Source organism: Lissotriton helveticus, chromosome 3_1, assembly GCF_964261635.1.
Source record: "Lissotriton helveticus chromosome 3_1, aLisHel1.1, whole genome shotgun sequence".
NCBI lineage: Eukaryota > Metazoa > Chordata > Amphibia > Caudata > Salamandridae > Lissotriton > Lissotriton helveticus.
In genome coordinates, this window is record NC_136061.1 from 1,174,645,926 (window position 1) to 1,174,665,996 (window position 20,071).

At 46.3% G+C, this 20,071-nt stretch overlaps 1 protein-coding gene across 1 annotated transcript in view; it reads left to right on the top strand.

Annotated features, from left to right (window-relative positions):
- The window catches only part of ACAD8 (acyl-CoA dehydrogenase family member 8), a 265,843-nt gene that overhangs the window by 41,685 nt on the left and 204,087 nt on the right, over nucleotides 1-20,071 (top strand). Inside the window, exon 2 of the mRNA XM_078681817.1 lies at nucleotides 15,689-15,789. Coding sequence (XP_078537943.1) covers nucleotides 15,689-15,789 — 101 coding nt within the window. The remainder of the gene's footprint in view (nucleotides 1-15,688; nucleotides 15,790-20,071) is intronic.

Below are 20,071 nucleotides of genomic sequence, written 5' to 3' on the forward strand. Positions count from 1 at the left end.
AAAAACGATGGATTTGGGCCCAGATCTTTTGACTGGGGTGAATGTGTGACATTGATCCACATTCTGTCTATCACTGTTGTGTTTGCAATTACTACCCTGTGCAAACGGGCACCAACAGTAACTTGCCGGTTTGCTTTGTCGACACTCCCGCTAGAACCTGAAGACTTAGCGATGCAGGAACTGGACTTCCAGACTTCTCTGACTCCGACCCACATCCACAGCAAAACTGAGACCCGTGGCGGACACGAGAGACGTGGGACCGGATATCCTGGACTGCCTGCTTTTTGCTACCTGTGCAGCTTCTGAGGTACCCTTGAAGTTGTGCATTAGGGTTTGAGAAGCCCCAGACCGAGCAGTATTTGCACCGAAGCTCAGCCCTCCACACTCCACGAGTGCCGCGTGGGGCCTGTGCCTGTATTTCAGCTCAATGCGTCTTCGCGGTTGCTAGCCCGTTGGCTAGTAGGCCCTCTGAAGACATCTTTGTAAAACTACACTGCTTGCCTGGTTGCTCCGGGCTTGCTCCAGCTTCTCTGTGAAGAAGAAGCTCCCCAGACTTGCTGGTCTGAACTGAAGCCAATCTTCCAATCCTGCGTGGATTGCGTTTGCTAAGGTTTGTTGGGTCCCATCTGGATACCGACACCGCCAACAGCTAGATCCGTCATGGGACAACTCGACTCCAGCTCCTGGTCATCGTTGACGCCGCCTGGTCCTCGTGGCTGCAGAGACAAGCTTCACCTCTTCACCTGATTGCATCTCGAAATCGCCTGGTTCCTTCCTGGTCACTGGCTAGTGACCCAGACTCTGTCCCCTCTGCTTTCAGGTTCTTCTCGACTCCAATCTACCCTTGGATCCACCCGGACACTTTTCTCCTGGTCGCCTGCAGCACTTTCTTGCAGCTCTCCGTAGGAAACATTGACGAAACCCGGCACGAAAGAACACCTATGCACCCAGCTTCCCTGGGTGAGGTAACTCGAGTACTCTGGTGCTCCCGTGGGTATTAACTATCCAAGTGTCCTAGTTTAACAGGGTTTTCCCGTAGTCCATCCGGAAGTGTCCAAAATCTACTACTTTGTAACTTTTACGTTCCCATTGAAACTCTATGGTAACCTGCGTGTGTGTTTAGACACTGCACACGCTTCCCGTGGGCCTCCTACTTCCAATCCCTTGGTTGCTCAGTGTAGCCCCAGCGATTTCCTAGGCCCTAGGCCTACTCACCTTTCCTGAAGTGGTTCTTATACCACTTATTCAGTATATGGTTCGTGAGGCCCCTAGGGCAGAATTGTATTTGTGCAACTTATAGTATGCTTATTGAGTAACTTGTGCTGTATCTCGAACTCTGACCTCATAAAGAGTGCAGAGGGGTTGTGTTAGTAATAAATACATATATATTTGATATATACCGTGTGTGGTGTCCTTTCATTTGGGTATTCAAGGGATTATATATGGTAAAACAGCTGGCTTCACATGCTCTCTGAAGTTTTAGCCTAAAACTGCTTTGTCCATGCTACCACTAGGATAGCTGGTCTATAAGGTTGACTTTACAACCATCACCGTAAGGGTTGTTTGGACTGGTGCAAGGTGCCCACTAGAATAGTGGACATCATATATCAGGCCAACTTCTCACACTGCCCCGTTCACTACTCCTGCCCCGTTCACTACTCCTGCCCCGTTCACTACTCCTGCCCCGTTCACTACTCCTGCCCCGTTCACTGCTCCTGCCCCGTTCACTGCTCCTGCCCCGTTCACTGCTCCTGCCCCGTTCACTGCTCCTGCCCCGTTCACTGCTCCTGCCCCGTTCACTGCTCCTGCCCCGTTCACTGCTCCTGCCCCGTTCACCGCTCCTGCCCCGTCACCTCTCCTGCCCCGTCACCTCTCCTGCCCCGTCACCTCTCCTGCCCCGTCACTCCTCCTGCCCTGTCACCTCTCCTCTACTTCCCTGTCACATCACCTGCCCGTCACGTCACCTGCCCGTCACGTCACCTGCCCGTCACGTCACCTGCCCGTCACGTCACCTGCCCGTCACGTCACCTGCCCGTCACGTCACCTGCCCGTCACGTCACCTGCCCGGTCACTTCTTCTGCCCGGTCACTTCTCCAGTCCGTCACTTCTCCAGTCCGTCACTTCTCCTGCCCGGTCACTTCTCCTGCCTGGTCACCTCTCCTGCCCTGTTGCCTCTCCTTCCCTGTCACTTCTCATTCCCCGTCACTTCTCATTCCCCGTCACTTCTCCTCTCCCGTCACTTCTCCTGGCTCGTCACTTCTCCTGGCCCGTCACTTCTCCTCTCCTGTCACTTTTCCTGCACCGTTGCTTCTGCCCCGTTCACTGCTCCTGCCCCATTCACTGCTCCTGCCCCATTCACTGCTCCTGCCCCATTCACTGCTCCTGCCCCATTCACTGCTCCTGCCCCATTCACTGCTCCTGCCCCATTCACTTCTCCTGCCCCATTCACTGCTCCTGCCCCATTCACTTCTCCTGCCCCATTCACTGCTCCTGCCCCGTTCACTCCTACTGCCCCGTTCACTGCTCCTGCCCCGTTCACTGCTCCTGCCCCGTTCACTGCTCCTGCCCCGTTCACTGCTCCTGCCCCGTTCACTACTTCTGCCCGGTTCCCTGCTCCTGCCCCGTTCACTGCTCCTGTCCGTTCACCGCTCCTGCCCGGTTACCACTCCTGCTCATGCCTAATCACCGCTCCTGCCCCATTACTTCTAATGCTTCGTCACTTCTCGTGCCCCGTCACCTCTCCTGCCCATCACATCACCTACCTGTCATGTCACGTGCCTGTCACTTCTTGTGCCCAGTCACCTCTCCTGCCCTGTTGCCTCTCCTTACCAGTCACCTCTCTTGCCCCGTCACTTCTCCTGCCCCATCACTGCTCCTGCCCCGTCACTGCTCCTGCCCCGTCACTGCTCCTGCCCCGTCACTGCTCCAGCCCCGTCACTGCTCCTGCCCCGTCACTGCTCCTGCCCCGTCACCTCTCCTGCCCGGTCACCTCTCCTGCCCAGTTACCTCTCCTGCCCAGTTACCTCTCCTGCCCAGTCACCTCTCCTTTCCTGTTGCCTCCTGTGCCCCGTCACTGCTCCTGGCCCGTCACTTTTCCTGCCTCGTCACATTTCCTGCCTCGTCACATTTCCTGTCCCGTCACCGCTCCTGCCCGTTCACTGCTCTTGTCCGGTCAGCACTCCTGCCCGATCACCGCTCCAGCCCCATCACTTCTCTTTTCCCATCACTGCTCCTGCCCCGTTCACTGCTCCTGCCCCGTTCACTGCTCCTGCCCCGTTCACTGCTCCTGCCCCGTTCACTGCTCCTGCCCCGTTCACTGCTCCTGCCCCGTTCACTGCTCCTGCCCCGTCACCTCTCCTGCCCCGTCATCTCTCCTGCCCGGTCACCTCTCCTGCCCAGTTACCTCTCCTGCCCAGTCACCTCTCCTTTCCTGTTGCCTCTTGTGCCCCGTCACTGCTCCTGGCCTGTCACTTTTCCTGCCTCGTCACATTTCCTGCCCCTTTACCGCTCCTGCCCCTTTACCGCTCCTGCCCGTTCACCGCTCCTGCCCGTTCACCGCTCCTGCCCGTTCACTGCTCCTGCCCGTTCACTGCTCCTGCTCGTTCACTGCTCCTGTCTGGTCAGCACTCCTGCCCGATCACCGCTCCAGCCCCATCACTTCTCTTGTCCCATCACTACTCCTGCCCCGTTCACTGCTCTTGTCCGTTCACTGCCCCTATCCGTTCACTGCTCCTGCCCATTCCTAATCACCGCTCCTGCCCCTTCACTTCTCCTGCCCCATCACTTCTCCTGCCCCGTCAAGTCGGGCAGCACATTACGCTGGGCACATATTTTTTGCATAAATCTTTTAACGACATCCTTAATTATATCGCCCACGTCCCTTTGAGAGCCCCCCAGTTTTTTCATCCCACTTAAAGCCCAGCCCCAATTGTGCTGTGAGTGATGGAAGGTCATGAAAAGTTGGTCGTATGTGTGTCAAGGGGGATCATATTGTCAGAGCCACTGTATCGTCACAACGAGAGATTCCCCAGCACACAGGCCCTTTACGTGGAGATTGAGACAAATAGTTTGTCTCAGTCTCTTTAGATTGTACTGGGTTGCCTTCCTTCCATATCAGTGCATCAGTGAAAAAAAATTTGATTAACCCTATACACAGAAAAGGCATTTTTTTCAGGCCTTCTCACATAACATGACACAATCATTGTATTGTAATTGCATTTATATAGTGCTTACTACCTCCAACAAGGCGTCCAAGCGCTCTTTCGGGAAAAGCTCCAATCTCAGTGGCACATGACATGCTAAAGGCAGACGGCGGGCGCATTGTCATTCTAAAGGGGGTAATCAGCCTCAATCGGAATGACAATGGGCCTGCCATCAGCCTGTGAGAGCCCAGGGAGGGGCTGCTGCAGCCTCTGGAGTACAACAGAGAAGTGCGAGCAGCCCCTGAAAGCTGAAAGAAAAAAGTTATCGTTTTTATTAGGTAGAACTATTCTTGCCGACCCGGGATGCTTTTTTGAAAGCAAGAAGTAGGGGAACGGACTGGAATAATTTCTAGAAATAGGGGCACGCCGTGCCCTTCCGTCCCCGCCCACTTCTACCACTGCGTGGCGCCCGCTCTCTTGACAAACATAAGCTCTAAGTGGTTTTAATATGAATTTGGAGCCATTCCACCGAGGCGGGAGGAGGAATGTTGGTAGCAGCTGAACTTTCCAAAATGCAGAACGTGTCTTTCTATATCGCAGACCGCCTGGAAATGGCATTGCAGCAGGTATTTCATCTCAGGAGTCGTGCAAGTGTCGTGAGATGAGCTTAAATTAACTGGGCTATGTAAAAATTGGGAGACCTTGGAACATGATGGTTCCTAATCCTGGCCATTAGCACCTAGATGCTATCGTAAAATGACAACCAGCGCTTTACAAACTACCAAAATAATGATTTAAACAAAAAAACAACAACTCTGGTTTGGGAAGTCTGTCCCGAAATAATGATTTAAACAAAAAAACAACAACTCTGGTTTAGGAAGTCTGTCCCGTGCCAGGCGCAGGGCCCTGCTCCAGAACAAATAGATGTTTCAGAGGGCACGGCCCCCCCGGAGCCCTTGAGCCTTTTGCTTTGGGATGGGTTGCAGAAGTCCTCCTCTTGAAGCGCGTGCAGACCAGAAGTATTTTCAAGCTGAAAAAGAGAACTACTTTTCTTGTGGCACGATGACACAATGTCCCCAGGGCAGGCACGGATTGCACAAGTGCGCCGGAAGCGGAAGCTGTCGTTTTTAGGGCTCGGGCCTAAGCCACCACGAAGTGGAGGCGGAGCTTCCGAGCTCTTATGTGTTCAAAAAAAAAATGCAGAAAGGGGTCCGGCTGGCACATTCCTTAGTTTATTATGGCATCTGCCTAGTGATTCGTCTTCGCTGTGCTGTGTATTTAGTAGCGTTGACGTGATAGGCTGTAAGTAATTTACACGTGCCCGATGTGGCATATTCTGTGCGAGAACGAGCACGGCAGAGTGATTAATCTTAATTAGGAGCTGTCAGAGTGCCCGTGTAATGCAATCCAGATGGTTAAGAGAGGTGTCCTGCTTGAACTTTTCACACATCACGAGCGCTGACTCCTTCTCAGTTCTTATCTCTCGCTGTGTGATTCACTGCCCTGTGAAGTGGATGGGGCAGCCGGGCAGAGCGTGTGCCTAAGGCTCGGAGATTTCTGGACTCGATGTCTGGCGCGGGGATGCTTATCTATGCCCCTGCGGAATGTGCTCGACCAGCCAACCACGGAGGGCCGGCGCGGCAGAGGCCTGGACTAGGGCAATGTGTTAGTTCTGCAGATGCGTAGTGCAGAGGCGTAGTGCAGAGGCGTAGTGCAGAGTGCAGAGGCGTAGTGCAGAGGCGTAGTGCAGAGTGCAGAGGCGTAGTGCGTAGTGCAGAGTGGCAGTGCAGAGTGGTAGTGCGTAGTGCAGAGTGGCAGTGCAGAGTGGTAGTGCGTAGTGCAGAGTGCAGAGTGGTAGTGCGTAGTGCAGAGTGGTAGTGCGTAGTGCAGAGTGGCAGTGCAGAGTGGTAGTGCGTAGTGGTAGTGCGTAGTGCAGAGTGGTAGTGCGTAGTGCAGAGTGGCAGCGCAGAGTGGTAGTGCGTAGTGCAGAGTGGCAGTGCAGAGTGGTAGTGCGTAGTGCAGAGTGGTAGTGCGTAGTGCAGAGTGGTAGTGCGTAGTGCAGAGTGGTAGTGCGTAGTGCAGAGTGGTAGTGCGTAGTGCAGAGTGGTAGTGCGTAGTGCAGAGTGGTAGTGCGTAGTGCAGAGTGCAGAGTGGTAGTGCGTAGTGCAGAGTGGCAGTGCAGAGTGGTAGTGCATAGTGCAGAGTGGTAGTGCGTAGTGCAGAGTGGTAGTGCGTAGTGCAGAGTGGTAGTGCGTAGTGGTAGTGCGTAGTGCAGAGTGGTAGTGCGTAGTGCAGAGTGGTAGTGCGTAGTGCAGAGTGCAGAGTGGTAGTGCGTAGTGCAGAGTGGCAGTGCAGAGTGCCAGTGCAGAGTGGTAGTGCGTAGTGCAGAGTGGCAGTGTGTAGTGGTAGTGCGTAGTGCAGAGTGGTAGTGCGTAGTGCAGAGTGGCAGTGTGTAGTGGCAGTGCGTAGTGCAGAGTGGCAGTGCGTAGTGCAGAGTGGCAGTGCGTAGTGCAGAGTGGCAGTGCGTAGTGCAGAGTGGCAGTGCGTAGTGCAGAGTGGCAGTGCGTAGTGCAGAGTGGCAGTGCAGAGTGGCAGTGCAGAGGGCAGAGTGGCAGTGCGTAGTGCAGAGTGGCAGTGCAGAGTGGCAGTGCAGAGGGCAGAGTGGCAGTGCAGAGTGGCAGTGCAGAGTGGCAGTGCAGAGTGGCAGTGCAGAGTGGCAGTGCAGAGTGGCAGTGCAGAGTGGCCGAGTGGTAGTGCAGAGTGGCAGTGCAGAGGGCAGAGTGTAGCCAGTAACTAACTTTTTAGGACTGCCATTACCCAAGACCTACTGATTTGAACAAACATTTTATGTTTAATACACTTACTAACAGGAGTTTTTAAAGAGCCCTCTTCATGCATTACCCCGTTATTGTGTCATTCACGTTTCTTCCCGCCCACTACATATAACTTTGCAGAAATTGACCCACTAAAGCCATTGCTAACTTCCCAGTAACTGCCCTTGCACATCCATGAAGTAGTTCCGTTCACTGCCAGTAATAAACGCAATACGTGCTTTCTGAGAACAATTGTTTTTATATATTAGCCAATTTTTGTATATGAATGGGTGCCTGGCCGTTTCCATGACAATGGAGTTTTGCAAAAGCCACAACAAAACAAAACAAGCACTCACAGAGCTAAAAGTCTGGCAACAAACGCCAGCCCTATAGGCTTCGGCTCTGCTTGTTAGGGCCCGGGCCTAAGCCACCACGAAGTGGAGGCGGAGCTTCCGAGCTCTTATGTGTTCAAAAAAAAAATGCAGAAAGGGGTCCGGCTGGCACATTCCTTAGTTTTTTATGGCATCTGCCTAGTGATTCGTCTTCGCTGTGCTGTGTATTTAGTAGCGTTGACGTGATAGGCTGTAAGTAATTTACACGTGCACAGGCTAGCGACGACAGCGCATATCTACAGGATAGCAATGACAGCGCATATCTACAGGCTAGCGATGACAGTGCATATCTACAGGCTAGCGATGACAGTGCATATCTACAGGCTAGCGATGACAGAGCATATCTACAGGCTAGCGGTGACAGTGCATATCTACAGGTTTGTGAAGCCAATGCATATCTACAGGCTAGCGATGACAGTGCATATCTACAGGCTAGCGATGACAGAGCATATCTACAGGCTAGCGATGACAGAGCATATCTACAGGCTAGCGATGACAGTGCATATCTACAGGCTTGTGAAGCCAATGCATATCTACAGGCTAGCGATGACAGAGCATATCTACAGGCTAGCGATGACAGCGCATATCTACAGGCTAGCTATGACAGTGCATATCTACAGGCTAGCGATGACAGTGCATATCTACAGGCTAGCGATGATAATGCATATCTACAGGCTAGCGATGACGGTGCATATCTACAGGCTAGTGAAGCCAATGCATATCTACATGCTAGCGATGACAGCGATGACAGTGCATATCTACAGGCTAGTGGAGCCAATGCATATCTATAGGCTAGCAATGACAGTGCATATCTACAGGCTAGCGATGACAGAGCATATCTACAGGCTAGCGATGACAGTGCATATCTACAGGCTAGCGATGACAGTGCATATCTACAGGCTAGCGATGATAATGCATATCTACAGGCTAGCGATGACAGCGCATATCTACAGGATAGCAATGACAGCGCATATCTACAGGCTAGTGAAGCCAATGCATATCTACAGGCTAGCGATGACAGTGCATATGCTCTGAAACTGTGTAATCTTGTAATGATGTAACCTGCAACTATGGTCTGATACTCATGTAAAGCGCTCTGATACCTTCGGGTCTAGCCAGCGCTATATAAAACTTTTCAAATAAATAAATAAATAAATATCTACAGGCTAGTGAAGCCAATGCATATCTACAGGCTAGCGATGACAGTGCATATCTACAGGCTAGTGAAGCCAATGCATATCTACAGGCTTGCGATGACAGTGCATATCTACAGGCTAGCGATGACAGTGCATATCTACAGGCTAGCGATGACGGTGCATATCTACAGGCTAGTGAAGCCAATGCATATCTACAGGCTAGCGATGACAGCGATGACAGTGCATATCTACAGGCTAGTGAAGCCAATGCATATCTACAGGCTAGCGATGACAGTGCATATCTACAGGCTAGTGAAGCCAATGCATATCTACAGGCTAGCGATGACAGTGCATATCTACAGGCTAGCAATGACAGAGCATATCTACAGGCTAGCGATGACAGAGCATATCTACAGGCTAGCGATGATAATGCATATCTACAGGCTAGCGATGACAGCGCATATCTACAGGATAGCAATGACAGCGCATATCTACAGGCTAGTGAAGCCAATGCATATCTACAGGCTAGCGATGACAGTGCATATCTACAGGCTAGCGATGACAGTGCATATCTACAGGCTAGCTGACAGTGCATATCTACAGGCTAGCGATGACGGTGCATATCTACAGGCTAGTGAAGCCAATGCATATCTACAGGCTAGCGATGACAGAGCATATCTACAGGCTAGCGATGACAGTGCATATCTACAGGCTAGCTGACAGTGCATATCTACAGTCTAGTGATGACAGAGCATATCTACAGGCTAGCGATGACAGTGCATATCTACAGGCTAGCGATGACAGTGCATACACTCACAAGGAGACCACAGCCAGCTGAGGTGCAATCTTCTCCCACTCACAAGAACGACATCACAGGCAGCAGCAGTGCAAGCTTCTTACACTCACAAGGAGACCACAGGCAGCAGAGGTGCAAGCTTCTCACACTCACAAGAAGGACATGACAGGCAAGTGGTGCAATATTTGCACACTCACAAGGAGATCACTGGCAGTACACACCACATGAACACACTCCATAACACATAGCAACAATACATTGGCATTTACAATGCCATTAGCTCAAACTCAAATAAATCCGAGCCCGATTGCATTTCTAATGCTTGTTGTGGTTATGTGGCGTGCCCCTCTGCCTGCGAGGTTACAAGGAAGGACTTATTTATTCATTCACAAGTTAGAATGGCTTGGAAAGGAAGTCGTGCGCCCCAGGAGTTGTGGTTGGAGGTCACTAACACCCAAAATCGTATAGCCAAAAAAGGAGGTGGTCTTGCTGTTTGTATTCAGGCAAACAATATATATAACATTAAAATTGATAGCATTTCCATAAAGAACTGTGAAGCTCTTCTAACAAGATACAATCCTACACAGTCTTTCTCCTGTAACTTCCTGCTCCTTTACAGACCTCCACCTAGCAAGGCAACATTCCCAGACGCACTTCTAGACACAGTTTCAAACCTGATAACAATACACTCCAACCAATGCGTTCTGGGTGACCTTAACATTTGGTTTGATAAACCCAATAAGACCCTCCCTGCAGGCGCTAGATCGGGTCTCTAAGTTGGCTTTCCCATCCTTTCCTCCTCCTCCCCTCCCTCCCCTCATTGCGTCTGCTGCTTGTCGCGTCGGACGACCCCCACTACTGACTCAGTACCACACATGCCCGCCCCTGACTGCCCCGTCTGCACCACACATTCATTGTTTTGACATCACCCAGTCTTTAGTCCCTACATTCTCAGGTTGTTATTCACAGTTTCTTGTTCCGAATAAATGATTTGAATGTACTCTGCATTGCTGACACGCTTGATCCATAGATACCACATTGCAGATGTCCCAACCTAAACATTTCACTGGTGGGATGTGAGGAAACAGTTGGTTTATTCTGAGGACTGTTGTTGTTGATTCATAATTTTTCCTTTATTTATTACACGACTATAGCTAATGGCCCTGTCATGCTGTTCTCACTATTTTGCTTTTATTATCATGTCTCTTACTTATATTCATTAATGTGTCTGTGCAACTGATACGACATGTAATGTATATCCAGCGCTACGGCTATGTTATTTGCTCATATGTGTTTTCATGCCAAAAAAATGCAATAAAAGATATTCAAACAAAAATATAAACCCATTAAGACCCATCCAAAAACAATAATCACTGGTCTAGATGCATTGAACCTGCATCAGATTGTCCACAAACCGACACACACTGATGGACATATCCTAGATGCCATTTTTGCTAATACCGAACTAGTTACCTTTCAAACTATAACTCCAGTCACATGGTCACACCACCACTTGCTTGGTTTCCAACATAAAACAACACTAAGCGACTCACCTAAAACTACCTTACATCCATCCACCTATCGGCCTTGAAACTCAATTTGGAACACTTATAAACACAACTAACATCCAGTACAAATCTGGAAATAATAAATACTGTTCAAAATCTATATGAGTGGCTACAGGAAGCTTTTGACATCCTGATACCACTCAAAAGCACACAACAGAACAAAAGAAAAAAAGCGCCTTGGAGAAAGATAGAAATAAAAGACATAAAACAACAAATCAGAAAGCTGCAACGTACCTGGCTCAAAACAAACACCAAACAAGACACACTTCAACTACAGAAAATTAACAGATTATACAAGTCTGCGATCAAAAAAGCTAAGAAAAAGTACTATTCAGACCGAATTCAAATCGCTAAATGTGCAAATAAAGAAGTCTATTAAGTACTCAATGAATTTCTCAAACCAAATTGCCTAGAAGGAACTCATCCTTTAACTCAAGATTTCACAGACAAACTGGCAAATCATTACACGGACAAAGCAGACACGTTGGACTCGTACTTCAAATAGAAACAAAGCATCAGCACTAACTCTTGTACAAAATAACAATCCAAGAATGCTCTTATCAAGCCTCTCCGTTCCTTCCAACAAATCTCACACAATGAATTTATGGACCTGGTCAAAGCAAGCAGGCCTGCCGACAGCCCTTCTGACCCCTATCTGCCACAATCTTTCAAAACAATTCTTTTAACAACCTCTGCTGCCACGCCCGTAAGAATCATGAACGATTCCTTAACTTCTGGAATATTTCCAGAAGAACTCAAAAAATCACACATAACCCCTTCACTGAAGAAAACATACTTGGACCCGCTGAACCCTAACAACTACAGACCCATTACAAATGGACCTTTCATGGACAAACTGATAGAAAGAGCAACGTTCGCCCAGATGTAACAATTCATTGAAGAGAATGACATACTTTCGGACTTCCAAACAGAATTCCATCCTGGAAGAGGCACTGAATCTGCCCTCCTTGCCATCTGGGTTGACCTGAAGAATAAAGTTGACCGCAGCGGGGTAGCTGCGCTACTCCTCTTGGACCTTTCAGCTGCCTTTGACACGGATGACCATGACACTCTGAAACAAAGACTCTATGAAGCCGGCATAGAGGGAACTGCTGTAGACGGGATTGCGTGCTACCTTCGAAACAGAACAAATGTCATAAATACCCCGCCTTTCTTGTCCAAACCGTACTCCACAAAGCAGGGGTTCCTCAAGGTTCTATCATCTCGCCCATTCTTTTCAACATCTACATGAAGTCATTACCAGTACTGATCAGTAAATTTCACCTCCCGTGCTATAACTATGCAGATGACACGCAAATACTCCTTCAACTGGAATGCCCCAAAGACATTAGAAAATCACCCATTTTCAGCTGTCTCAGATCCGTGGATCAGTGGATGCCTTGGAGCCATCTCAAATTGAATGCTTTAAAAACTGAAATACTCACGTGTGGCAATTGGAAACATTACAACCCGTTTGCCGCATGGCCTAATGAACTGGGATTACCGCCTAAAGTATCGAAGGAAATGAGAAACCTCAGAATGACCATGGACTACAAGCTGTCGCTGAATGTCCAAGTGGATAAACTAGCAAGTTCAAGCTTTGTCACTATAAAAACGCTGCAACGAATTTTCCCTCATTTGGGATTTCCACACATGGTCCAAGCTACCATCTCCCTTGTTCTGTCCAAACTCGATTACGTCAATAGCCTCTACCACGGATCACCTTTAACGACCATGAAAAGACTACAATGGATTCAGAACTCGGCTGCCAGACTACTCTTGCATATCAAACCGTGAGACCACATCTCCCCTGTCTTGAAAGCCTGCATTGGCTACCGGTTGCCAGAAGATCCACGTTCAAGTTGCTTTGTATCACCCACAAAGCAAAACATGGAATGGGACCACTCTTCATCAGGAATAAAATCACCAAACCCATTCAACAAAGGAACTTCCGCTCTAAAGGAGCATCTCGCCTCAAAATCCCACCATACTAGAAAAACAACATGGGTGGCACATCCTTCTCTGTTCAAGCAGCCAAACTATGGAACTCTTTACCCCCCAACATAAGGTCCACCAACAACCACCTTATCTTCAGAAAACTACTCAAGATTTGGCTCTTCCCCACATAAGCACCATACGCTAACAGAAATTTACAGCATATCCCTCTGTATACAAGCATTTGTTTTCACTATAGATATGTACCTATCTTTATGTATTACTTTGTATTAACATGTAAAATAATTATGTTGTTGAGAGAAAACATAATAATAATAAATAAATTAAAATCATCTTTGGTCTACATGTACATACTTCCATTGTGCATCTATGTACCTTCCATGTACTTGGATATGTGTGTCTGTTACTTTTCTTCTGAAAAAGCATATCCAATGCACTACCCTATTTCTCATCATGTGCCTCTATCAATATCTTTAATCTACATACACTTACCTCCTCTATGTATCTATATACTTTCAATGTACTTATGAATCTATATATTTCACTTTCTTCTAATTTAGCATTTCCAATGCACTACCCTATTTCTCAGCCTATACTTCGCTCAATATATCTTCCAGCCCAACCTTCTGACTCATCTCAAACTTCGTTCTACTACTCTTTCCAATGCACTACCCTATCTCTCATCCTAAACATCTATCAATATATCCTCTTCATCCACTCTCTCATTTATCCCAAACGCCATACCACTACTGTGATCCCCAAAATAACCCTTTCTAGACTCTCTCCTACTCTACCCCTCCTTGCATCATGTGACACCTCTTTTTACTATACCGATCCCCTAAAACAAACCTTTCTAAACTCTTCCCTCTGACTCCTCCCCTCCAAAACTCCTTTTACTCATCCAAACTCCTCCTCCTACTGCTAAGACCTAAAAAAAATTTTTTTTAATCCTTCACTCTTTTGTCCCTCCACTATCCTTTTCAATCAAAATTAACAGACTAACATGTTCACTTCTCAAATTCCATATTCAACTATACTAATTCACCACTAATACTTTATTGGGGTCCAGAGTAGCGTGCTAATCGCCAATAAAGCGTCTCAACACCCCATTGGGGTTACAAGTGCTATATAAATGCAAACCGTTTCCCTTTTCTACCCCTCCCCAACCCTTCTCAATCCAAATAACTGACTAACATATCCACCACTAAAATTACTTTCATGTTACACCATACTAATTCAACACAAATCCTGATGGGTTCCAGAGTAGCGTGCTACTTGCGCTTCAAAACCCCATCAGGGCTACCAAGCGCTATATAAATACAAACTTCTTTCCCTCTTCTATCCCGCCACCTACCCTTCTCTACCCAAATAACTGAATAACATATCCACTACTCAAATTACTTCATATTTTACTATACTAATTTTCAACACTAATCCTTTATGGGTTCCGGAGTGGCGTGCTACTCGCCAGAAAAGCGCTTCAACACCCATCAGGGGTAACAAGTGCTATATGAATACAAACCTTTCTTTTCTTTTATCCCTCCGCTATCTCACTCCAAATAACTGACTAATATCCACCACTGAAATGACTTCATATTTCACCATATTAATTCAACACGAATCCTTTATGGGCTTCCTGAATATCGTGCGTCAACAAGCACTATATAAATACAAACCTTTTTCCTCCTCTATCCTTCTGTTATCATTCCAAATCCAAATAACTGCCTAACCTATCTACCACTTAAAATGTACTTACAAGTTTTCACTGTACTAATTCAACACTAATCCTCTATTGGTCCCGGAGTAGCGTGCTACTCGCCGAAAAAGCGCTTCGACGACTCGTATGGGGTAGTAAGCGCTACATAAATGCAATTGCAATACAATAATCCACCAGGTGCACTTTCTCATTGTTTAATTTTATTTTTTGTTGTTTATTCTGTTCTACCTCAAGTTAACAAGTTCTGATTTTCAATTACGTTATCTTTACTTCCCTGGAGAGCCATAATTTGAATAAACTTTTACACATAAATTGCTTTTTTCTTTTTACCTCTTCAAGTGACTTGTGATGTATGTTTTTGTAGATGTCCTTTTTACCAAATAATACAAAGAAATGAATAGTAGGAGGAAGGGAAAAAAGAAATCAGTTGGTTCTTTTGAACATGTACGGCTTTGATTGTTCCTAACTTATATTTGGAAACTGTCGAGAGGGATGCGGGGAGAGATATATTTGCATGAATTTGGGCTGAATTAAGGCAGCATAATGCAGAGTCAGGTGTGGTTAGAATACCATTGTGGTGAGGCTTAACTGGGACAATGATTTCGGAAAAATGAGTGGGAAATCAGTGTTGTTAATCAGGTATGTTGAGCGTTTTATGAAGACACCAACATGCCGATTTGTAATCAGTGGTTGGTCTTGAAAACCATTTACAAATATTATCAAACCGAGTTGACTAAATAATGTGCTTCCTGGTGGAGTGGGATCATGTCCTTCTTACCCTGGTGTTAGATAATCCCTCCCTCCCAAGAAAATGTTTTGGTTCGATTACTCCTTGATCTTTGATGGGAGCAACAAACTTGACTTTGTAACCTTCCATGGGTTAATTGGCAAATTGTCGTTTCTGTGTTCACTCATTTGTAAATTGGGGGCAAAAGCAGTGTTAGATAAGGACGCTGTAATCTTGGGATCAGGGGAAGAATAGTTGGATTCATTTAGGGCAACCTCTGCAATTAAGGGGTCTTTAGAGAAAGAATCTGTTACTATGACTGTCATATTTGCCATGATTCCAAATATGTATTTCTTGGCTCCCATTTGCGATGACACACCACTGCTTGTGTCTAAATATTTGCCTGTGCTGATCCTACTCAAAGATGCTTCTGTTTTACAGCCTCCATTGGTCTTAGTGAGGATCAAAAGGACTTCCAAAAAGTGGCCTTTGATTTTGCTGTGAGGGAGATGGCACCACACATGGCAGAGTGGGACGAGAAGGTAAATGTGGACTGAGACCTACTTGTGAAGATTTAAAGAATTTTTAATTGTCATTAAACTAATAGAGGACTAAGTTAAAATGTGTTTACAGTCCTTTGAAGAGAATCTAAATGTTCAGTTCATTCATCAATAACTCAATATACTTTTGGCAAATGTGGATATTATATATCCAAAAGTAATACTTCTACAATGATCTTTGTATAGAACAGTTATAGAGTGGCGTTCCTTCCATACTTTCAGTTTTTAAAATAAATGTAAATATTGTATATGATCATTCTTTGAAATTGTTAAGTAATGTACATCTTGTACCTTGAGTTTATGTTAAACACATATTCTGCTCATGGTATTATGGTATAATTGTAACCATCTTCTACTTTTAACAATTTTAAGAAAACCAAAGTACATTTCAGGACCTAGCAGATACCTACAATTACTGAGCATTCTATTGCCATTATTGTAGTCTGTAAAAAGGCAAACTGTTGTAAACATGTGCTCTGTGCGAGTAATGGCAGAATGTCTGCAGGGAAGTCTTCCTTAATTATGAAGTATTTCACAACTGATGTCACATTTTGCTTATTTGTTTGTAAGTTATTATCTTCCACATCAGCTCTGCAACAGTCAAATAACATGCTCTTGTCAATGCATTCCCAACTGTTCTCAAACTCATGCTTTATATTTCATGATTGAAGTACGTAAATTCATAATATTTATACCACATCTGGTTCTCAAACTGATTGTCATCTGTAGGTGTTACACAATCTAAGCCAGTGTGCAGGCCGGTAATGTGGATTGGGGAGAGTCACCTTTAGTATTTAGGCCTCCTCAAAAAATAAACCAATTATTATTTTTAATCTGTTTTCAGATGAGATGAATGTAAAATTTCCTAGCGAACATGAAGGAAAATTACATTTTATTGACGTCATGGCGTGAGGATTAAGCTTTTAAGTGCTTATTTCTCAGAAGCCAGAACAACTTCAAAAAATCAACTCCCATTAGCCGCAAGTACCAACAAGCATTTGCAATGCAATAGGTCTCGCATTAGGAAAGTTTGAGCTATTAGTATTGTAAATGACACATTTTTTATATGTGTTGGTTTTTGAGAATAGCGAAATGAATAGCTTTGTCATTTATAATGCCAATAGTTTTAACTTTCGCAAATGTGACATCTTTAGCATTTGTAATGCAATAGGTGTGGTATTTACATGACTTAGATGTATTGATATTACAAAGAACAATGGCTTTTATTTTTTGAAATAATTAATACTTAAATAAAAGTGATTGTAATTTATAATGGCACTAGCTTAAATTTTTGTAAATAACTTTTGGGAAGATTATGTTCTTTGTATTTTATTGTGACGAAAATCCAAGAACAGAAGTGAAATATTAACATTTCTTTGGTGACATTTGTAATAAAGCGTGAAACATTGAGATAACATATTTGAACCATTTGTTGCATACCAGACTTCAACATCAGCCAATCGCGTTGATAAAGAGGTTTTAATGCGCACGATTCCAACGATTGCAAGTTGTGTACGATCGAATTTTGAGCAATATGTTCCTGTGACGTGCAGCAAGTTTTCCCTGTTGCAAAACACGATAATGGATGCCTATATAATGCGATATGTAATATTGCTCCGAGCGCAGACGGAACCTATGAACCGCCCCCACCCTGCCAGCGAATCCAGCTCAGAGGAGAGGCGGCCCGCTGTGACCGCGGCGGCTGGGACACGCTAGTAGCCAGAAGGAGGCGTGCTCGCGACAGGCTGGGGAGCACGCGCACAGGTTCCAGGCAGCGACGGAGGCCTGGCGCGCACCGCCTCCCTGTGCCGTGTCGCGCGCCGTGGGTCTCGTCCCCTTTTCCTCTTCCCAGTGTGTGCACCGCGGGGGCCTGTTTCCTACGCTGGGGGCCTGCAACCGCCGCTCCCTGCGATGTTGGCGGAGGCTGGCGGGGATGCGCCCCCGGGCCTAACCAGTAAGTACCGATTCGGGGGTATGGCAGATCTCCCGATGCATGGGGCTGGGGTGTGTGTCTGTGTGTGCGTGCAGGGGGGGTTAGGGGGCGGCGGCGTGTGTATGCGTGCCTGTCTGTGTGTGTGTGTGTGTGTGTGTGGTGGGGGGCGGCAGCGTGTGTACGTGTGTGTGTGTGTGTGTGCGCAGGGGTGTGGGGGCTGGCTGTGTGCGCACGGGAATGTGAGGCACGAGATGGGCACGGCGCCGTGCGCGCCCACAAGGTGAAATCTGCGCTCGTGCCCCTCTCGTGTCTACATTCCCAGAAACGGGCAGCAATAGGTCTCGAGCAGACTCTGCTCAACCTAAAAATGATGTCCGCAAAGAAAAAAAGTTATTGTAAGACTTAAAACACCAACAGTGCCCAATAGTTCACATAAAGTCTGTTTTCTTGTTTGATGTCTTTTCTTTTTTGTTTTCAAATTCCAGTGATAAATCCATGCCTAAAAACATATTACTTCTGCTTCTGTTCTGCTCTTGTAAATAGAACACACAACACTGTACCAAAGTGCAAATAATCTGAATACTCCAGTATAACATGGTAAGCACAATGCACTGTTAATGTTACAAAAATAACTCTAGTTAAATAAGCATCAAATTACTGGCTTTTACTAAGATCTTTCATTCAGCAACATGTACATCTCTTATCAAACATTCAATCTCCATCCAAACTGGGTGGTAAACAGCACCACAACACTAGGGCCGGTGGAGGGGATAATCATATCATCTGTGTTCTTACTAGGATTCCTTTACACCAGCTGGGAAATTTTACTTTCCATTTCAGTACCAGCGGCAATGATAATACTACTTATGCTTACCACCAACTATGCCAAATTCTCAACAGTCATGAAGTAGAAATTTGTAAGTTTGGAATCTGAGGACCAGTCTGCAGACTTAAAGATGTCCTTCAGTGGACAACACAACTCAAAGGTTTTGGATGCAGTTGCTTCTAGTGCCAAGCACTCCTTTATCAATGGCAGCCTCCTCCATCACTCACTTGACTCTTTGAGCCAAAGAAGGCGAAAAACCTTGGAAAGGGACTTTCAAATGGAAGTCCGTAGTTGCTTTACTCCACTCAGTCTTAACTTGGTGGTCATATCCTCATATACCCTGAGGCATCTTACCACACACACTTTAAGATTATGTGGAAAACAGAGTTAAGAACACATGCTTGTGTTGGACTTAATGCTTCCAGCTATGGTGAACGGCACTCATTGATCCAGTCTAAGACCCTTGCAGGAAATGAGGTACAGCAACCTAGTAGATTTTGATAACCACTCCTGCATGGTAAGATCTCCGTGCCTAACCATTCGGTTAAAGGTCTGAGGACTTGAATTATGCCAGAGCGAAGAATATTGCTGTTCAGTATGCCGCATTTCTGCCAGTCAAATCTGTTGGACCATTTTTCCAAGTCAATCACAGGTGCCCCCACATGGTCCAAATCCCTTCTCTGGCACCAATAAACCAGTCTTGTCCAGGCCAACCAATATACTCATGTCCTCCCCATCGACTAGTGCATCTCTCCTCGAAATTTCAGGGACTCTGCAACATTCCTTTAAATTTTTTATGCCATCAATGTCCGAGAACCATTCCCCTTGGGCCTGCCAGTATCTGAGTAGTCTGGGGTAGAGGGATCCGAAAATCCCAAGAGATTTACAGAAAAACTGGAAAAACAAGCTTTCATTCTACATTTTGGCATTATCAAGATCATATTCGCCAACTGGTTCTCACTTGCGCAGCCTATCCGTCCTGCCATCGCAAATGTTGTGAAGTAGTAGTATACCAGATGACCCAGCCCAGGAGTGAAGCATCTATCACCACTATCTCCTGATGCGGCCTGCAGCTGTAAAATTTTGGAACTTTAAAATTCAGACGGCACACATACAGGGCCACCATATGAAGTCTGGACCCGGTGCCACCAGGTGGTTCATGCATCTCAGTGTGACATAAAGCTCCTAAGGTCCGACTAATTTTTTAAGTAGCCACAACTCCATCTCAGGTAATGAGAGTTGCCATCTTGTCCAATGTGTACAGAATAATTGTCATGTCTGTCATTGATGCAGATGTTGTCTGACCTTTTTGTTTGAAGAACTGTGAAAATGTCAAGTCATTCAGACGATTATATAGATAAAACACCTGATGCAGAATCAGTCTGGGACAAATATCTTGTTATCACATTGTCAAGGTCAAATAAGAGCAAACACAGACATGTAGGCAAAGCAGTATAATCTGAATTGACGTCCATTTTACATTATATGATCATCAGAATATATCT